The following is a 16,870-nucleotide window of genomic DNA, read 5'->3' on the forward strand; positions in this document are numbered from 1 at the left end:
TTTGACATTGGCGGTTTTTGGATAGATCGGTTCTCCTGCCGACGTGTCGTGGAGATGAAGACGCGGGAGAGTAATCCGTCACCCACGACGCGGCCTCTCATTCTGCGTACTGGACGATGCAAGAAGCCGAGGACGGGGACGCTTCGCAAACTCAAACGATCGATCGAGTTCCTGAAAAACGGAAAGGGCGATCTCCACCACTAACGCCACTGGATTCGACTCCCGCGAAGAGGTCGTTCAGTGCCCCTCTTCACGGTCGACGAATCGTTCATCTCAGGTATCTGGCTGTGTGATTGTCTGCGTGCCAGAATCCTGGATGTGGCAAACCTCTGGCGCTCATTGATTGCGTTGAAGAGAAGAGGTACGACCTGGGCAGCGTACTTGTCATTCCGTGTCAGCAGTGTGGGATGGAGAATTTTATAGATACATTACAGATAGCCCTGTAACTGCTCAACACCCTGGCCCCCGTGCTTCCACAAGCAACACCAAAGCTGCTTTGGGTAAGTGCGTTTTTCAATCTCATAAGATTTATTCATGATATTTGCGAGTCATTGCCACCCTATGGCTATGGAAATGTATGAGCACACTGTATGCGCGGCGGCCGCGAGTGTGTGTGTGTTTGCATAGACCTGCATGTTTGTGCATGTGTGCACCATACGCATGTATGAGCATGCACATGCATATGCGCTCATGTGGACGTGCCCTCGCACACATACTATACACGCGTGCATGACCGCTCCCAGGGCATGCTGGTGTGACATGTGTATGCGGGCATCTCCACTCATGCACATGAGTGTGCACATGCATGTGGGTGGGTACGCACACGTGCGTGAATGTATGTGTGTGTACGCGCGCGCGTGTGTTCTATTGCGTGTGAGAGCATGCATGTGTGTGTGTGTGTGTGTGTGCGTGTGTGTGTATGTGTGCACGGATGTGTGTGTGTCGATGGTGTGCATTTTTGTGCTGGGTGAACACTCTGATCCCTAAACCGCGATACCGGAGCTCCCAAGCTACAGCCTCAGATTGATTTATAGTTCATCGTTGGGAATGAATTCGCTGCTCATGATGCTGTTGCGGATGTTGCGGCCCTAGCTGAAATTGTCGAAGCTCGCCCTGATGCCAGTATCCTGTAGAACTCTGTCACTTTTGCATCAGCATGTTCGGCGATGGAGTTTGCAGAACATCAGCAAAAGCGGCTGGCCACCCTTCAACCGTTGGTCCAAGCAACGTGCTTCTCTAAATCAGTTGCAGTGCGGGCAGCTGCCAGTGGGTTGGTGATGAAGCACTTTGTCTTGTCCTACAAACGAAGTGGTGAGCCAGCCATTTCCAGACTGATGAAGGAGCAAGTCGGAGGTAAGAAGCGGGTGACAGTCTCAAGGAAGATTATATTAGCGGTGGCTGAACACCTAGCGAAGAACCAGCAGCAACCCAACTGTAAGGAACGCCCTGTGGCACAGTGCTTCACTTGTTTGTGCGCACCGTAAAATACCATCATTTTTGCCAGTGTTGGGACACGTTCTAGCTCGCATAGTTGAAGAACAAGAGGACTCAATGATGTCTGATTCGTTCCAACATGTCAGCTTTCATTGGAGTTTGATATGGGGCTGTGCTAAGCGCTATCACATTTAACATGTACATGTATCACAACCAAGTACCAACAGGAGAGTAATCATGGAGAAAAGTACCTATCGAAAATGCGTGCACCCAGGGTTTTCCGGCAAATTTACTAGTTCAGCTATTCCATCCTTGTATTGTTCTGAACGCCGAGGGCTCTAGTGAGTTTATGCAGCACCTAACAGCCAAAAATCCAATAAGTTATGACCAAAGCAGCAGCAGAGAAGTACAAGCAATATAAATACGTGAATTTACCAATTTTAGGCAAATTTTGACAGTTTTTTGGATTTTTCTCCAGAATATGCACGGTGACCCCTATTTTCGCCGCGGTAAACCTGTTCCAACCCACTTATAGAACGTATTTGAAGTATCCACATATGGGGCAAACTCAAAAATAAGCTGCAAAAAATATTCGAAGTTTCATTTTTTGCGTCTTTTTGTTCTTCTCCAGGAAATGACGACCTGGATCCCATCGTCAACCAAAGTGTACATTTTTCGGTGTTGATATCATCTTAGTCAATACCTCGAACAGTCTGTAAAATTTTAGGTCATATTTTCTGTCCTAACTGATGTTATGGACGATTTCTCATCAATTTTGGGATTTTGTGTTATTTTGTGTCATCAAGGAAAATTGTGTTTTTGGCAAGACCTATTCGGGCAATTGAAAAACTGATGTTACTAAGCGAAAATATAAGGCTGTACCTATTCAAACCTGATGTCAGATTGGGCTGATGTTGAAATTAAATTTTTGGGCCTAACTGTCCCGAACCCCCTTAAACATGGCACCACCTGTGCCAGGTTTCAGGTTTGGCGTCATGGTGTTTTCTCTCTCTCTCTCTCTCTTCACGTCTGCTATGCGCTACGGTTGCTATCGCCCTCGATGACTCGGTAACACTGCCCTGTTATCACCTCTATTCTCACATGTACATCCGTTAACTCTCACAATCAACTCAATAGCACTATTATGGTATACCATTGCCACGTCTACACTTTACACATACGCACTGACTTCCACACTAGCACCAAATACCCCTAGCCTAGGCCTGCTCGTAGAGGATTCGATAGTAACTGCTGCTGTCTGATGATCGCTGAAATGCTTGAAACTAAAAAAAGGTTACAGCTCCACAGCCTTTCGCCTCTGTTGTGTGTGTGTACATGCACACTGTGCCCTTGGGATACCATGAACAAGAAACGCCTCAACTGACGAGAAAGGGGCGGGGGGCATGACTCACGAGCCATAAAAGCGGAGGCTTCAGCAAGGTCCGTCGAGAAACGCTATCTGGACAGCGGGAGTGTTGTAGACTATAGCATCTTCAGTCCATAACCCCCTGGCGGGGTAATAACCCCCTGGCGGGGTTACTTATTAATAATTAGGATACGGACTGACTCATGATAGCACTGCGACTTGCATTACCTGTATATCTTGGTCCTGGTCTGACCACTGGGGAGGAAAACAGGGTCGTACAAAAGGGTTTGTGCGACTCCCTGGAGCAAATCCCGGTTCTGAGGCTGAGACCCCGCTACTACCGGTACATGATGTACATGTACATGTGTAATATTTGTACATGATGGACACAAGCGAACTTCCTAAGCTGGTTGTGTTTCTCAACACGTACTAGCAGTATGCTCTGACCTCTTAGCTCCATCAGTATCATGCAGTAACTCATTTTCAACAAGTCACTTTCCGAAGGGAGATTTCCATTATCCATGAAACTTGCAAATATCACCCCTGTGTACAAGAGCGGCGATCCTACGAAGGCCACCAATTTCAGACCTGTTTCTCTGCTGCCTGTTATCTCGAAGATCCTTGAGCGCATCGTACATTCGCAACTCACTGAGTTCTTGACCATCCACAGCCTCTACCCAGATTGCCAGTTCGGATTCCAGAAACAGCACTCAACAGAGGATGCTGTTGTAATGGCATCGGAGGCCTTTGCCAATGCTAAAGACTCCAAACTCTCAACTCGCGCTGCCTTTGTTGATACGTCGAAGGCATTCGACTAGGTTCAACATGGCACCCTCATCTGCGACATCTTCAGTATTGGTGTTGGTGGAAGTGCGCTGAAATGGTTGGAAGACTACCTAAGTCAAATAGTTGTCATTGGGAACCAGCACAGCAAGCTATTTCAGCCCAGCAGTGGTGTGCCCCAGGGTTCCGTACTTGGTCCTCTGCTGTTTGTCTTTTATGTCTGTGGTGTGGCAGCTGAAGTCACATTATTGGGTAGTTTTATTATTATTTGTGGTTTGTCTGCAGAGAGAATTGGTGTGGAATGTTACTGAGAATATCTTCTTCTGGTAACTCAGCACCACTGAGGACTACTAAAAGTAGAATAGAAGCAACTGAAAAAAAATTTATTGACAAAGCCACAAACCTTCAGACATGTGAATGTGCACATGATATACAGTGTACATACGTACGTATGTATCGAAGGCAGCACGGAAACGGCAGTGGTATTGAGGCCTGGGCAGCTCGTCCGACCGACCGTGGGTCTCGGAGTCAACACTGGGCAGACGCACCAAGAAATGCTGGGCTCTTATTGCAAGCTTCATTCTTATTCATAGCTTGTGGAGATACAGTGTACATTGTACATGTATTTAGGGGCTTCGAGAGCCCCTTTTCACTACCCACACGTACATTGTATAATCTGATAATAATTTTGATCTTCGGTTTCTATATAGGGTTCCGCCAGCTGTTGACAAAGGAAATCGTACAGATGAAAGAGTACGGGAGGCAAGAACCCGTACACACTTCTGAAATGCGTAGCTTTGCATAGTACACAGCACATTTTATGCAGATTTCATTATCTGCACCGTACTATTTTTATAATAATGCGTACAGGAAGTTGTACTCAATTGTTATGGAGTCGAAAAATACCAGGTAGTTTTGGACTCCTTTCCCTGGGCTGCACGATGGTCGCGCGTGCTGGCCCAGCAGCAGGGGCAAAGACGGGGGTTCCCCTAATGTGATCAGGTGATGGCGACACAAAAATGGCGCGTGCAAAACAAATCCAAGAAATGAATTTGAACGAGAAAAAAAATTCTTGCTTGAATATGATCGAATGCGAGTGATTCAGTTCACTGCATGCACTGCTTGTGAAAGAGGGAGATTCCATTATTCCATGTTTCCAGTTTGGAGATTGAGAGAGAGATTATTATAGCCTCGTCAGTTTGCTTCGTTCTTTTTTGTTGTCCTTGCCACCCACGTTGGTTTTGAAGGTGAGCATTCTGATTTAGGTTCTGATGCAGTGTGAAATTTACAACTGAAGCCAGCGTTCTACCTTCTATCTTGACTGAGCAATTTATTGTGAAGAATTAGCTCACCCACCAGGAATCACATCGTATTTTTTGTTGAGTAAACTTGGAGGGGAGTGCCAGAGTGGTTGGGCTTTCGGATTCCAGGACCGTCTCCCGTCTAGCTGCTCCGATGTGTTTAGTGGAAATCAGCACAGTCCAATAGCTTCACGGCAATTATTTGAGTTGTGTTCCTGCTTGTTTGTGCGTACGTGTGCGCATGTGGGTGTTTGTTCGTTTGTGTTGTTGCTGTTTCTTCTTCATGGCATGGCGCTTAGCAGATCTACTGGTGGACGTTCCTCGTTAGCAGATAGCACAATGGACATGGATGAGTGTTTCAGTAATGCCGGTATTTTCGACGCACGCCAAGAAGAGCGCCTGCATCGCCACCTGGATGCCGTGCAGTGCAACGCCGACGGAGCTGTGTGCCTCGTCTCATCCAGCTTGGCCGGGCGCGTCTGGGACGGCTGCCTGTGGGTGTACGCCGCGCCGTTTGGCCAGGAGGAGCGCGACGAACTTGAGAACCAGTGTAGTGTAGCAACAGCCTGCCATCCGGTCTCAGCAGGTAAGGGAGAAAAAATACTGAAACGATGCAGATGTCTTGCTGCCATTCAAACTCAAAGTACATTGTACCCGAAAGTACAACGAGAGCGCCCCACCACTACCACCACCACCACCCTTTCGTGGTGTTTCAGAGTCGGTGCACATGAATAAGCCCTGTCTGTCAGTAACACACAACATACATGCTTATGGCACAACAAACAGCGCACGCCGTGCAGTCGAGCCGTTCTCGCGTCACCTTGCAACAACATTGAGCTCCAGCTAAGAGCAGTGAGCTAGTCCGGGGTCATGCATGCATGCCGGTAGTACAGTAAAACCTGTGTTTGCCGAACCCTGCAACAAGCCGAATCCTATATTGACCGGACAAACGTCCATGCACCAGAGTGCCGTGCTTCGAACGTGCATCCGTGGATCGTGCGGAATCCTGTCGTAGCGGGACAGTTTCCGCTGCACCAAGGCTGGCCGGTTATGGCAGCTTTTACTGTACACTCCTCTCCTTACAGTGTCCAGTCGTCCCTCTCTAATCCGGCACCTTTTGCAACTGCATTTTCTGCTGGATTATCAAATCATGCCCTCCAACCCGGCCCGCCTATTAGCATGCATGTTTGTGCTGTACGTCATAACGCAGGGATTTTCTGTGTCAATCCCAGTACTTTGTGGAATCAAGAGTCCATAAACAAGAGTATGCAACTGTGATCTCTTTTCTATGGGCCAGATGCGCGGCGCGCTGCCTTCATTACATCATTCAGCTGCAGTCCGCGCACTGCGGAAAATCAAACACCGCACTTTTCCTCTGGTTTGAAATGAACTTTCGTACAGAACTGGAGTTCACGCGCCAGAATTTAGAGATCGCGTAGGTACTGGAACGAATCGAGCAAAAACAGATGGGCTCGTACGAGAAATTGTGAGTTTGAATGCATGCTTTCAGAGCGTAATGAAGACAAGTTACGTAATGAAGGCAGCGCGCCGCGCACTGACCCATAACCACAGTTGCATACTCTTGTTTATGCACTCTTGGTGGAATGCATGTCTATACAGTGCATAGGATATTCCCAAGTGTATGTTACATGTGTAGAATGCTCCCAGATAAGTAGTCCATTCACTGACCAAACTGACATAGCTGTGCACCGGTACGGTATGCGATGTACAACTGCTGGATTAGAAAACCGAATTATTGTACAGTTTGAGCGATTTGTTGCAGAAAATCGCCGCTGGAGCCGGAATTCAAGTGCCGGATTAAAGCGTACAAAATGAACTAAAAAAAGTCCGTTTTGCCAGAAAGTGTGCTGGTTTGCAAGGGTGCTGGATAAACAAGTGCCGGATTAGAGAGGGACGACTGTGTAACGTTTTGTGCACTCAGCCCTGCAGTTTCCTGTCACTGGTTGTAGTTCGCAGCGGGGCACTGTCGTCGTGAGACGGGGCAATCTTACAGTACATGTATTTTCCCTCGTGACACTGTGAGAGAGTATGTGGTACATGACAGTACAGGTCTACCCTTGTTAGTGCGACATTGGTTACAAGACAAAACCTCATTAGTAGACAAAGAACAAATATTCCCCTGGCGCCTGAAACTCATACATTCAAGTCCGGACAGTAGATAATACTTGTTATAAGACGACAATTTTGAACCCCCAGGGTTGTCTACTAACTAGGGTAGATCTGTTTTCACCTGGGCTGATAACTCAATCCTCCCTGTAGAAACTGGGCTGATAACTCAATCCTCCCTGTAGAAACTGGGCTGATAACTCAATCCTCCCTGTAGAAACTGGGCTGATAACTCAATCCTCCCTGTAGAAACTGGGCTGATAACTCAATCCTCCCTGTAGAAACTGGGCTGATAACTCAATCCTCCCTGTAGAAACTGGGCTCATACCTCAAGCCAGATTGAAAGCAGCCCAGCACGCCAATGCCACAGACCATATGTTCACCCGAACAACCGCCATCAGTGGTCGTATACATAATAATACCCGCCTGTGTGGATTCACAGGAAGTGTGAGTTACGAAGTCTGAAGAAAATGTTGAACAGTCTCTGCTGGGATGACGACTACACCATAGCTCAGTGGTTAGAGCATCGCTAGCTGCAAGCGAGGGTCCCTGGTTCGAGTCCTGGTGGTGACAGTCAATTTTTTCTTCAGACTTTTCCCGTTTGTCTCTTTCCCTCAAACTAGTGAAGAATAATAATAATAATAATAATAATAATACCCCCGGAGGATGCACCCAGTGTGCCGCAAACTAGCCTGGCTTGCCCTTATTGTTCTGTGTAATAATAATATACTCCGAAATGCACTTTTGCATGCAGGTCAGTCGTGTTGAGTCACGACCCACACTATTCACTTGTGCCGGTTGCAGAAGTAAACCAGACAAAATGAAGATGCACATCTGTCGTATGTTCAGGTTAAGTGGGTGTGCAGCCAGGAACGGCCTTACGTTGAGCACATCGATAAATCAGTCAGCACTACACTTGTCTATAGCACCATCAATGTTTTGTGGGCTACAGGGCATGGGTACCGTACCAAATGGCGTGATCGGTCTTTGCTTGGGGTGTTGAGTGTGTGAGAATCTCTCTCTCTCTCTCTCTCTCTCTCTCTCTCTCTCTCTCTCTCTCTCTCTCTCTCTCTCTCTCTCTCTCTCTCTCTCTCTCTCTCTCTCTCTCTCTCTCTCTCTCACTCTCTCACTCTCTCTCTCTCTCCATGTGCCCCCCCCTCCCCCCCCTCTGCACTTCAGGCCTATCTGACGTAGTGTGGTGTGGCAAGGACACCATAGCCGCAGCGGACGACACCGGCGCTCTACAGGTCTACCGATTCGATGGCCAGGAGGGTGTGATTACACCACATGCTCTCCTGGCCAAACACGACGGCATGGCTACATGTATTGCTGCTACCACAACCAGCGGTGGATCAGCGGCGACCAGCAACGTCCTGACTGGAGGTGCCGACGGTCGCGTCGTTCGCTGGGACCTGGCCAGCGGGCAGGCGGTCGAGGACGTGCGCGCGCACACGCACGCCGTCACTCGCGTGGCCGCCTCGTCCACGCACTCGGCACTGCTGGCCTCGTGCGCGCTCGGCGACCGCGCTCTGCTGTGGGACATGCGCGCCAGCCACACGCGCCCGTGCACCGTGCTCATGCCCGGCGCCGAATCCTCCTCCGCCGCCACCAGCCTGGCATTCTCCGTCGACGACACCATGGTCGCCGTGGGCACCGTCTCCGGCGCCGTCAACGTGCTTGACATGCGCACCGCCGGCAGCCCCCACCGCGCCGTCCTCTCTAACTATAGCCACGGCGAGGCGACTGTGACACGCCTGGCCTTTGCCAGCCACCAGCGCGGCTACTTGGCGTCGTGCGGCGACTCCGTGCTCGGCCACGTTGTCGACACCACCACCACCAGCAATGGTGATGGCAGCAATGGCGGCTCTGTGCGAGTGACCAAAATGTCGACGACGGCAGAGGCTGTAGCGCGCGGCCTGGCCTGGAGCTCCACTGGAGTGCTGCTTAGCTGCGGCCTCGACTATCCGCTCATCAAGGTCCACATTGCTTGAGCAGCGGCCGTGGTGTGTGTCTGTGTAGGTGAGAGAGAGAGAGAGAGTTGCCTCTGCCTTGCGCATGCGCTATTGTTATCAATTTCACTGCGACTGGCTGGTGCTGCTGTGTGTGACTGCTGCACTGTCGTTGCGTTGACTGCTGCGCCAGTGTGGACGCATGCTAAGACTAGCCCAATCCGATACGGTCTCGGGGTGTGCATTGCTGGCGTGGCTGTGGACAATCTCGAGAGCAGCCTTGCTAGATTGCTACTGATGGCTCTGCTTACAGCGTTGTTCACAAGCTGCTTTGATGTGCCATGCTGCCGCCGGTGGTTAGAACCGACATTCCGGGCTCTTCTCCTCTGCTTGTTGATCCCCTCATCTTTGTTCATTGTCTTCGTCTGTTTCTCTTCGTGCGTCTGTGCACGAGTGTCTCTTCATCTGTCTGCATGCCTGTGCTGCTGATTTCATTATTTTTCACCTTTTTTAGGATGCACTCTGTCAAAGAATTCATTATAATATTTCCTTTCTTGTTATTTATACGTGCTGCTTTGTCTTCTGGTTTGTCTTTCGGATGTTTTGTTGCCGTTCGCTGCTGGATGTACACTGTACTGTATCTTCTGTGTACTTTGTCGTTCAGCTGCATATTAAAATCCAACCCCATGCAGCGAATGCAGGGAGCCGACGCTGCCCTGCATGCAGACTAGTAGCCCGGAGCCATAAACAGTGGGCACTTTGCCATGCCCGTCGTTGGATTTCACTACAGAAGCTTGCCGCACCGCTCTTACCATAGTCCATACATGTGAAATCCGATCGAGCGAGTCAATGCTATGCCAGGTGCTAGTGCTATGTAGCCCTAGACCTGTGAGCTGGTGCAGTAATCCAAACTGAGTCAGTTTGGAATACTGCACCAGCTCACAGTTCAAATATATCCCTGTGTACTGACAGTGTACAAAACAACAAGGCCAAGGGCAATCAAGGCTTGATTGCTGCTGCAAACAGGGAGTAGTACTGCTCCCTGGCTGCAAACATCAGGCATAGCAAGATGAGGATGGGGTAGTGACCATGCCGATACATGCCAGCAGAGGGTGGGGGCTGTATAGGTTTCAGGACCAGATAAGAGGTGTTATTTTAGGCAGGAGGTTGTGTGCGGAGTGTGTGGTTGTTGTAGTATTGACAGTATATACAATAAGCCAGTATGGATACTCAGGCGCGTACTCGGCGATGGGCACGTGCACCCCCCAAAAATTTTCAATCTGGGTAATTGCAATTGTAATGTATGCAAATATGCCCTAAAATTCAAGAAAGGTTGCAAACAAATTGCAGAAAATTGCCGGGGGGGCTCCCCTCGGCTCCCGTGCACCCCCCTAGTTGGGGGGCCGAGCACGCCCCTGATACTAGTAAGAAGAACTCCCATTTTAAAATACTAGAACGTGTTTTATTGAACGCAGAAACCAATGCCGGAGGATTGGAATGCATGAGGAAGAAAAACAAAACGGAAAAATTGATCAACAAATGTGCAACAGGTTACAGCAAGAGTTGGTTACCGCAATCATGCAGAGAGGACAAGAAAAGGAACTCCCGAGTAAACTAAAAGTCAAGGAAAAGAAAGAGAAAAAAAGGGTGTAAATCCGCCCAGCCCGCGTTGACTGCCACCCTACAAGACTGAAGACTGAAGTAGGTCTACAACTTACAAGGCTACAGCCTGGCCGCTACACTTGTACTACAGTGGTTGTAGTGACTTGGACAAGGTGCGAAGACTCCAATGGCAAGGTTGTGCAGGCAACTGCTGGGGTGACAAGATAAGGTGGCGCGATGTCGTGGCCCGTCGTGGCAGACACGGCATGTGAACGCAGCCATAGAGAGAAAAAGAGCGTGTGTCGATCATGACTCGGTGAGCAGGGCGCGAGGTTCACCGCCACATTCCCACCGACAGATCAGCATTATTAATTTTATGACTGGGCTCGGGGCTCATAGCTGGAATAGTCACCTCGCACTCTTTTACCTCCTTTTGCTGTTCCACTGCAACTGGTTTCCTCCACTGCCTTTTGGCTCGCCTACAGTGTAGTCTATGAGGAAAACCGTCGGAGGAAAATCTTGAGTTCGTGCTTGCACACTAGAACCTGAAGACGCCCGAGTCGACCACTGTATGTAGAGCACCGAGCTGCTATTAGAGACCTATTACCCACCCCGCTCAGCTTGGAACCAGCGGAGAAAGTAGGCGTGCAACGGAGGCAACAAGATACTCTCGTACGTGTGACGGTGTGAGGCATTAGTTTGGCGGTTGTTCCGTCCGTCTCGACCGAAGAAAACGGAAATGTCAGTTTCCCTTGTTTGTTCTTTCTCTGTCTTTGTCTTTGTCGCCGCTATGCTTTAGAGTGCTTCGTTTTCGGAAGAAAGCCAGCAAACATGGCCATTATGTGTTCGTGTTGGCTGTATGTGAGTTGTCGTGGACAAAGCAGCAGCAAGCGCTATGGAAGTCACAAGTTGCAAGGGTCTAGCTACAGTCAAATGATGCGTGACTGAGGAAGAGGATCATCTCTATTGCTCAACGCCTGCACAGCACGCGGCATATGTCGTTGTGTTTGGCTGGTTCGGGAACAGCATACCTTCTTCCTACTACTAGTAGATCTAGGCCGAGTGTCTCCGCGTGCAGTCTAGTCTGCGCGAAACGACTGAGTTGGCAAAGACGTTCCCTGCGATTTCCAAGAACTTCGCGACTCCGTTGCCATCATCAAGCGGAGGCGACCTCAGTCGCTAGACCTAGAGCGAGATCTTGCGTTTCGGCATAATGCATGTTCACAGTTCAGTGACGACATGTCGATAGCGCCCCCATCCGCCATGGTATCCATGGTATCCATGGTATCAGCTGCCCGTCCCACGACATTCACATTCGTTCAACAGCTAGGACTGGAGCAATGAGCTGAGGACACTGTACCGTGTACGGAGCCGGAGCGGTCGACGTCACAGGTGTGTTTGCTGTACGTAACGTTGGGTAGAGCGAGCGAGGAGCGTGCAGCCGCAGGAATGCACGACAGGTATGTATGTGTGTGTGTGTGTGCGTGTGTGTATGTATGTGTGTGTGTGCGTGTGTGTGTGCGCGTGCGTGTGCGTGTGTGTGTGTGGGGGGGGGGGGGTGGGTGGTCGTGTACTACTGTTGTGGACATGGAAATCTCTGGTCGCACGTCTAGCGGCCCCAGGGTGCTGGCCATGCAGCCGTGGATAAGTGGTACACACATGCAGCGCGCTGGTAGCTTCGGCCTCAACACGACTGTGCACACGTACTGTAGGCCTTGACAGATTATGCTAATATTTTCGCTAATATTTTCGCTAATATTTTCGTGAAATTATGCTTTTCGCATTGCTGAAAAAATTGCAGAATTATGCTATTTTTATGCTAAAAGTTATCATATTATGCCACATTATGCTCACATATGCTGCTGATGTACATGTACATGATGGTTCTGTGCAAAATAACAGGGGAATTGTTTTTGTAGAGGGCGTTGTACTGTAGTAACAAAAGTTCAACGGGGTCACCGCACCGTCCGACCTAGCTACGACCGTCACTGATTGTAGTGGACTGGACATGTTATCAAGGGAGTCGTAAACCTACGACTTCCTGGTGCATCTACTTGTACTTGTAGAACATGTACAACTGTATGGAATTTGATGCGAACAGGCGGATTATTACAATTTTATGCGATTCATATGCAATTAATATTTGCCTCGAATTATGCGATTATTCGATTTTGGTAGAAATTATGCGAAAAATTATGCCAGCATAATCCGTCAAGGCCTAACGTACTGCATGCAACGTTCTGTATGCGCTGAGGGCGCAGGCCCCGGTCAATCAACTGGATCTCCATGTCCACGACAGAAGTAGCCGTATCAAATTTTGTTTGGAGGGACTAGGGGTACGGGTGTGCGGATAATGCTCGAAACGGTGGCAGATTCTGCTCGAAAGCAGTGAAATCAGTGGCAGAACCATACAAACCTTATGGCGGGCAATTTCTCGAATTCTGCTCCATTTCTTTATCCCTTATCCCTTCGGGAACGGACACGATAATTTACTTTTACTTTACATACCAAACATGCATGAAACTTACCAGAAAAAGTACCGAATTCTGCTAATTTTCTGCCGACATTATCCGCATATGCCTAGGAAGGACACCAGGGGCGTACCTCACACATCTGTGGTGTGGTGACTATGTACTGGAGTTCATCTGTGGTGTGGTGGCTATGTACTGGAGTTCATCTGTGGTGTGGTGACCATGTACCACCGGCAACCTCATACTAGTCATTGCGCCTATTTTTGACTATGTAGTGCCTATAATGGCCACTTACTAGTGTGGTGAACGAACTACGCTGACTATACACACTTGGCGGTTTCTCCGTGTGTCAGTGTTTAGACCACTGAACCCTGCCCCCTCCCCCCCCCCCCGCCCCCCCCCCCCCCAACCCCACCATACGTGCTGTGCAGTCGTGACAAATGTTGACAATTATGTACAAGGATAGACTCGGATGGAGAGTTGAGGATTAATTTACAAGTAATTTATAGTAAAGAAAAGGAGAAAGGAACTACAGCGGTTGTTCTATAATGTCCACTAACACCACCAGTTACTTGGCAATCAGCTCATGCGATAACATTGCACAAAGCTGACCGGCAGTACTGACGTTCTACAACTAACGGGCTATCAGCTCTGGCATGTCTTGGGTGAGCACTCCAACAGCCGTCCAACTTGGAAGGTTCTAAGTTACATGTATAATTATGAAAATATAGAAGGGGAAGGTGAGTACAACCAAGACGGGCACGAGCTGAAAGTCTCAGCTGTGAAGGACGTTGGCGGATGTGCATGCATGTTGATGACGATACTGGCAAGACCATTAGACAATACGGTCAAACCATGATTCAAGGACGCATAGCAACATACCACACAGCTTGCGTGGCTCTTATTAAGATTCAAAGATCAATCGGAGGGGAAGCTAAGCAAACATGAACCATGAAAAACCCAACACCTGCCTTCAGTATCATTGTCCTGGCCTGGCAGTGCTGATCGCCACGCAACACTGCAACACCCTTGTACAGCAAAACCTGTAACCAAAGGCCACTGTGCTGTCCCCGGGGAAAATTGCGATTCCGCGGCCGCGTTTTTTTCCGCGTTTTTTTGCGATTTTTTTAAAAGACCGCGTTTTCCGCGCTTTTCCCGCGTTTTTTGAACTTTTTTGTTGCACTACACGTACACACAGTGCACTTTTCGGTCAGCAACGTCTCATCGTGGCGGCTTTTTACTCAAATAATGGGTGCTTTATACACCAGAGACTTGTAACTGATTGATTTCACTACATACTCACTGAAAATTGCCGCATTCACCGCATATTTACCGCAAATTCACCGCAAATTATGCCATATTATGCCGCGTTTTTCCCCGCGATTTTTGCGATTTTTTTCCGCAATTTTCCCCGGGGACAGACTGTGAGTAGCGACCAGCCTGGTACTACAAACCACTTCGCCAGGCACGGACGGTCTCACATTCATATTAATGGTTGTGCGGTACAAACCTCTAACTAAGGACCACCTGCCACTAAATACCGCTTTCCCTGGCTCCAAGGGCGGTCGTTAGTCACAGGTTCTACTGTAGCTTGATTTTATTTCACCACCAGAGCTCTATTTAGAAAGCTTCTTGCCAATGTCGGCAGTAGTAATATTTGAGCCATATTTTCATGCATGTTGCTACTCTCTGTCTGAAACAATAGTTATTCACTGCATTTCATAGCGGCATAGGGCTTGTCCATGCAGTCACTCCAAAGCTCTGCTCATGAGACCTAACAAGATCGAAACGGCTATGTCTCACTAGCCGATTCAGTAGAAGTTTCACTGCGCGAGCAAATACGCCTGCACAATTTTATTGTAATGTAAAATTCGATCAGCTCTGTCTTTCAAAGCAGGGTTAGCCCTAGATCTGCAGCACTATCACTATGCAAGAACTGTAATGACACATGTATCCATTGTATATTTTACTCAATCTTCGGACAGCAGCAAGCTGTTTCGACCTTCAGCATCCATTTTTTCCATTTTAGTTAAACACTCCGATGTAAGGGCTATGGATTTCTGAAGTGCCAATGGGCACGGGTACATTGTACTTGTGTCTGTGAGCACCTGTGGCAATGGGATTGTGAATAAAAAAAGGTGTAACTTCAGTGTTGTCACTTTCTCCAAAACATCAAAATTGCCTGCAAGAAATGTGGAAACTCATTGCTGAATTTCTCTTTGGAAATGAAAGTTGAGAGTGCAAAGCCTTATAGCGCTAAATGTAAGGGTTTTTCTTGCATACGGGGCACGAGCCTGCAATGTAACGCTGTAAAATTAATTTGTATGAAAACTAGCGCTAGACTCGGTGCTAAGAATATCGCCGTGAAAAGGCTAATAATTTTCATACAAAGGAAATGAAAATTAGCGTGAAAATTGGTGCTAAGTATATCGCAGTGAAAAAGGAAAAAAAGAAAACCCTTTCTTCCTCTGTATGAAAGTTAGCGCTAAACTCAGCGCTAAAAGTATCGCCGTGCAATTTTTCTCTTTTCTCAATTCTTTGTAGAAAGGAAGGAAAGACAACGTGATAACACATAACAGCAGTACATTACACCTAGAACATTAACGGCCAAGCTTGGCCGCACTAAACACGACACGTTACTTAAACAATTTCAACCCAATTATACTATCTTTCTGTACACACAAATTAGGCTTGTACAGACGCTGATAGATAGCTTCCAACACTTTTAACTGTAGTCCATAACCATGACGACCACGGCACAATACAGTGAACGAAGAGTCGGAATACGAATTGCAACAATCAGGACTAGCTAGCAGATGATTGTACACTGAAGACTTGCTACCACGAAACCTACGCACAACACTAACACTCTCACCGGCATTCTCACCATCACTCCCATCACTGCTCTCCGACTCACTGCTCCTTCCGCCGTCCGCTCCATCCTCCGCTTCCTCTGTACTCTCTCTGTCTCGTCCATCCCGCCTGACCGGGTCCATTGAAGTCAACTCGGCCGTCACCCTGCTATCACATCCCTCCTTTCGCCCTTGTCCGCTGAGTGCGTAGCTTCTGTTGTAGTTGGCTGTTGATCGTCTTGGTCTTTCAATTGTGGGCTTGGATGGTGGATTAGTTGTGGTTGCTGTATATTGCGTTGTTGGTGTTGGTGTGGGAGCTACTGATATGCAAGGTGGGTCTTTTTGAGTCGGCATTTGTAGTGTTAATGCAGCTGTCAGTGTTTGTTCATTTCTCGCTTTGATTGTTAAAATTCAATTCTTTGTGTGAAAGTTAGCGCTAAACTCAGCGCTAACTTCAGCGCTTAATTCAGTGCTAAATTCAGCGCTATACTGTGCAATATTGAGCGCTAAATTTCACCTGGAACCCCTTATCATCCGTGCCAACGATAGCGCTGAACGCCTGACAGCAAAATATCTACTTCGAAGTAGCACAAAAGTCAGCACTGAAGTCAGCGCTAAATATAGCAGAACTCTGTAGCTAAACACAAAAATAAAACAAAAACACAGTACATATCAAAAGTTTGATGAGAAACGGAGGGTATTGAAGAACATGAAAAAGAGAGCTAGTGATGATGTGACGACGATGAATGCCTGAGACACACATTGCATGAGATTGGAAGGTAGCTGCTGAGTAAAGACATGTCACACACACACACAGCACGTGGACAGCACAGCACACAGACAGCACACAGAACAGACTGATGTAGTGACGATGACGAGAGCGGCAGCTAAGGAAATCAATCCGATCAGACTAGTCAGTTGGATCACGTGCACCGTTTTAAAACCACCAAAATAAAGCAGACAACAGTAGCTAAAAAAAGGACGA

At 48.2% G+C, this 16,870-nt stretch overlaps 2 protein-coding genes across 3 annotated transcripts in view; one reads left to right on the forward strand and one right to left on the reverse strand.

Moving 5' to 3' along the window:
* The first annotated feature begins 4,700 nt into the window (after positions 1 to 4,700).
* Positions 4,701 to 9,744, forward strand: LOC135809140 (methylosome protein WDR77-like). Of its 2 annotated transcripts, none has more exons than XM_065322422.1 (3): positions 4,701 to 4,830; positions 5,187 to 5,470; positions 8,191 to 9,744. In XM_065322422.1, exons 2-3 carry the CDS (start codon positions 5,224 to 5,226, stop codon positions 9,000 to 9,002), a joined length of 1,059 nt encoding a protein of 352 aa, XP_065178494.1. In that variant the 5' UTR covers positions 4,701 to 4,830; positions 5,187 to 5,223; the 3' UTR covers positions 9,003 to 9,744. The 2 variants fall into 2 exon arrangements, with proteins under 2 accessions (XP_065178494.1, XP_065178495.1); XM_065322423.1 differs by having other exon boundaries at positions 4,706 to 4,830; positions 5,184 to 5,470.
* Positions 9,745 to 16,377: 6,633 nt separating this feature from the next.
* LOC135809136 (GATOR2 complex protein MIOS-like) overlaps positions 16,378 to 16,870 on the reverse strand; it is a 39,182-nt gene continuing 38,689 nt past the window's right edge. Inside the window, exons 24-25 of the mRNA XM_065322418.1 lie at positions 16,445 to 16,870; positions 16,378 to 16,402 (exon numbers count right to left, since the gene is read on the reverse strand). The exon at positions 16,445 to 16,870 is cut by the window's right edge and continues 859 nt beyond it. The gene's annotated coding sequence lies outside the window, so the exon portion shown is untranslated. The remainder of the gene's footprint in view (positions 16,403 to 16,444) is intronic.

The sequence above is a fragment of the Sycon ciliatum genome, chromosome 2 (assembly GCF_964019385.1).
Source record: "Sycon ciliatum chromosome 2, ocSycCili1.1, whole genome shotgun sequence".
NCBI classification, from domain to species: domain Eukaryota; kingdom Metazoa; phylum Porifera; class Calcarea; order Leucosolenida; family Sycettidae; genus Sycon; species Sycon ciliatum.

Excerpts from the sequence above, each read along its gene's own strand:
- LOC135809140 (XM_065322422.1), top strand. The coding sequence starts at position 5,224 with ATGGACATGGATGAGTGTTTCAGTAATGCCGGTATTTTCGACGCACGC. Across the intron at positions 5,471-8,190 it reads CTGCCATCCGGTCTCAGCAG|GCCTATCTGACGTAGTGTGG; the intron begins GTAAGGGAGAAA and ends TCTGCACTTCAG.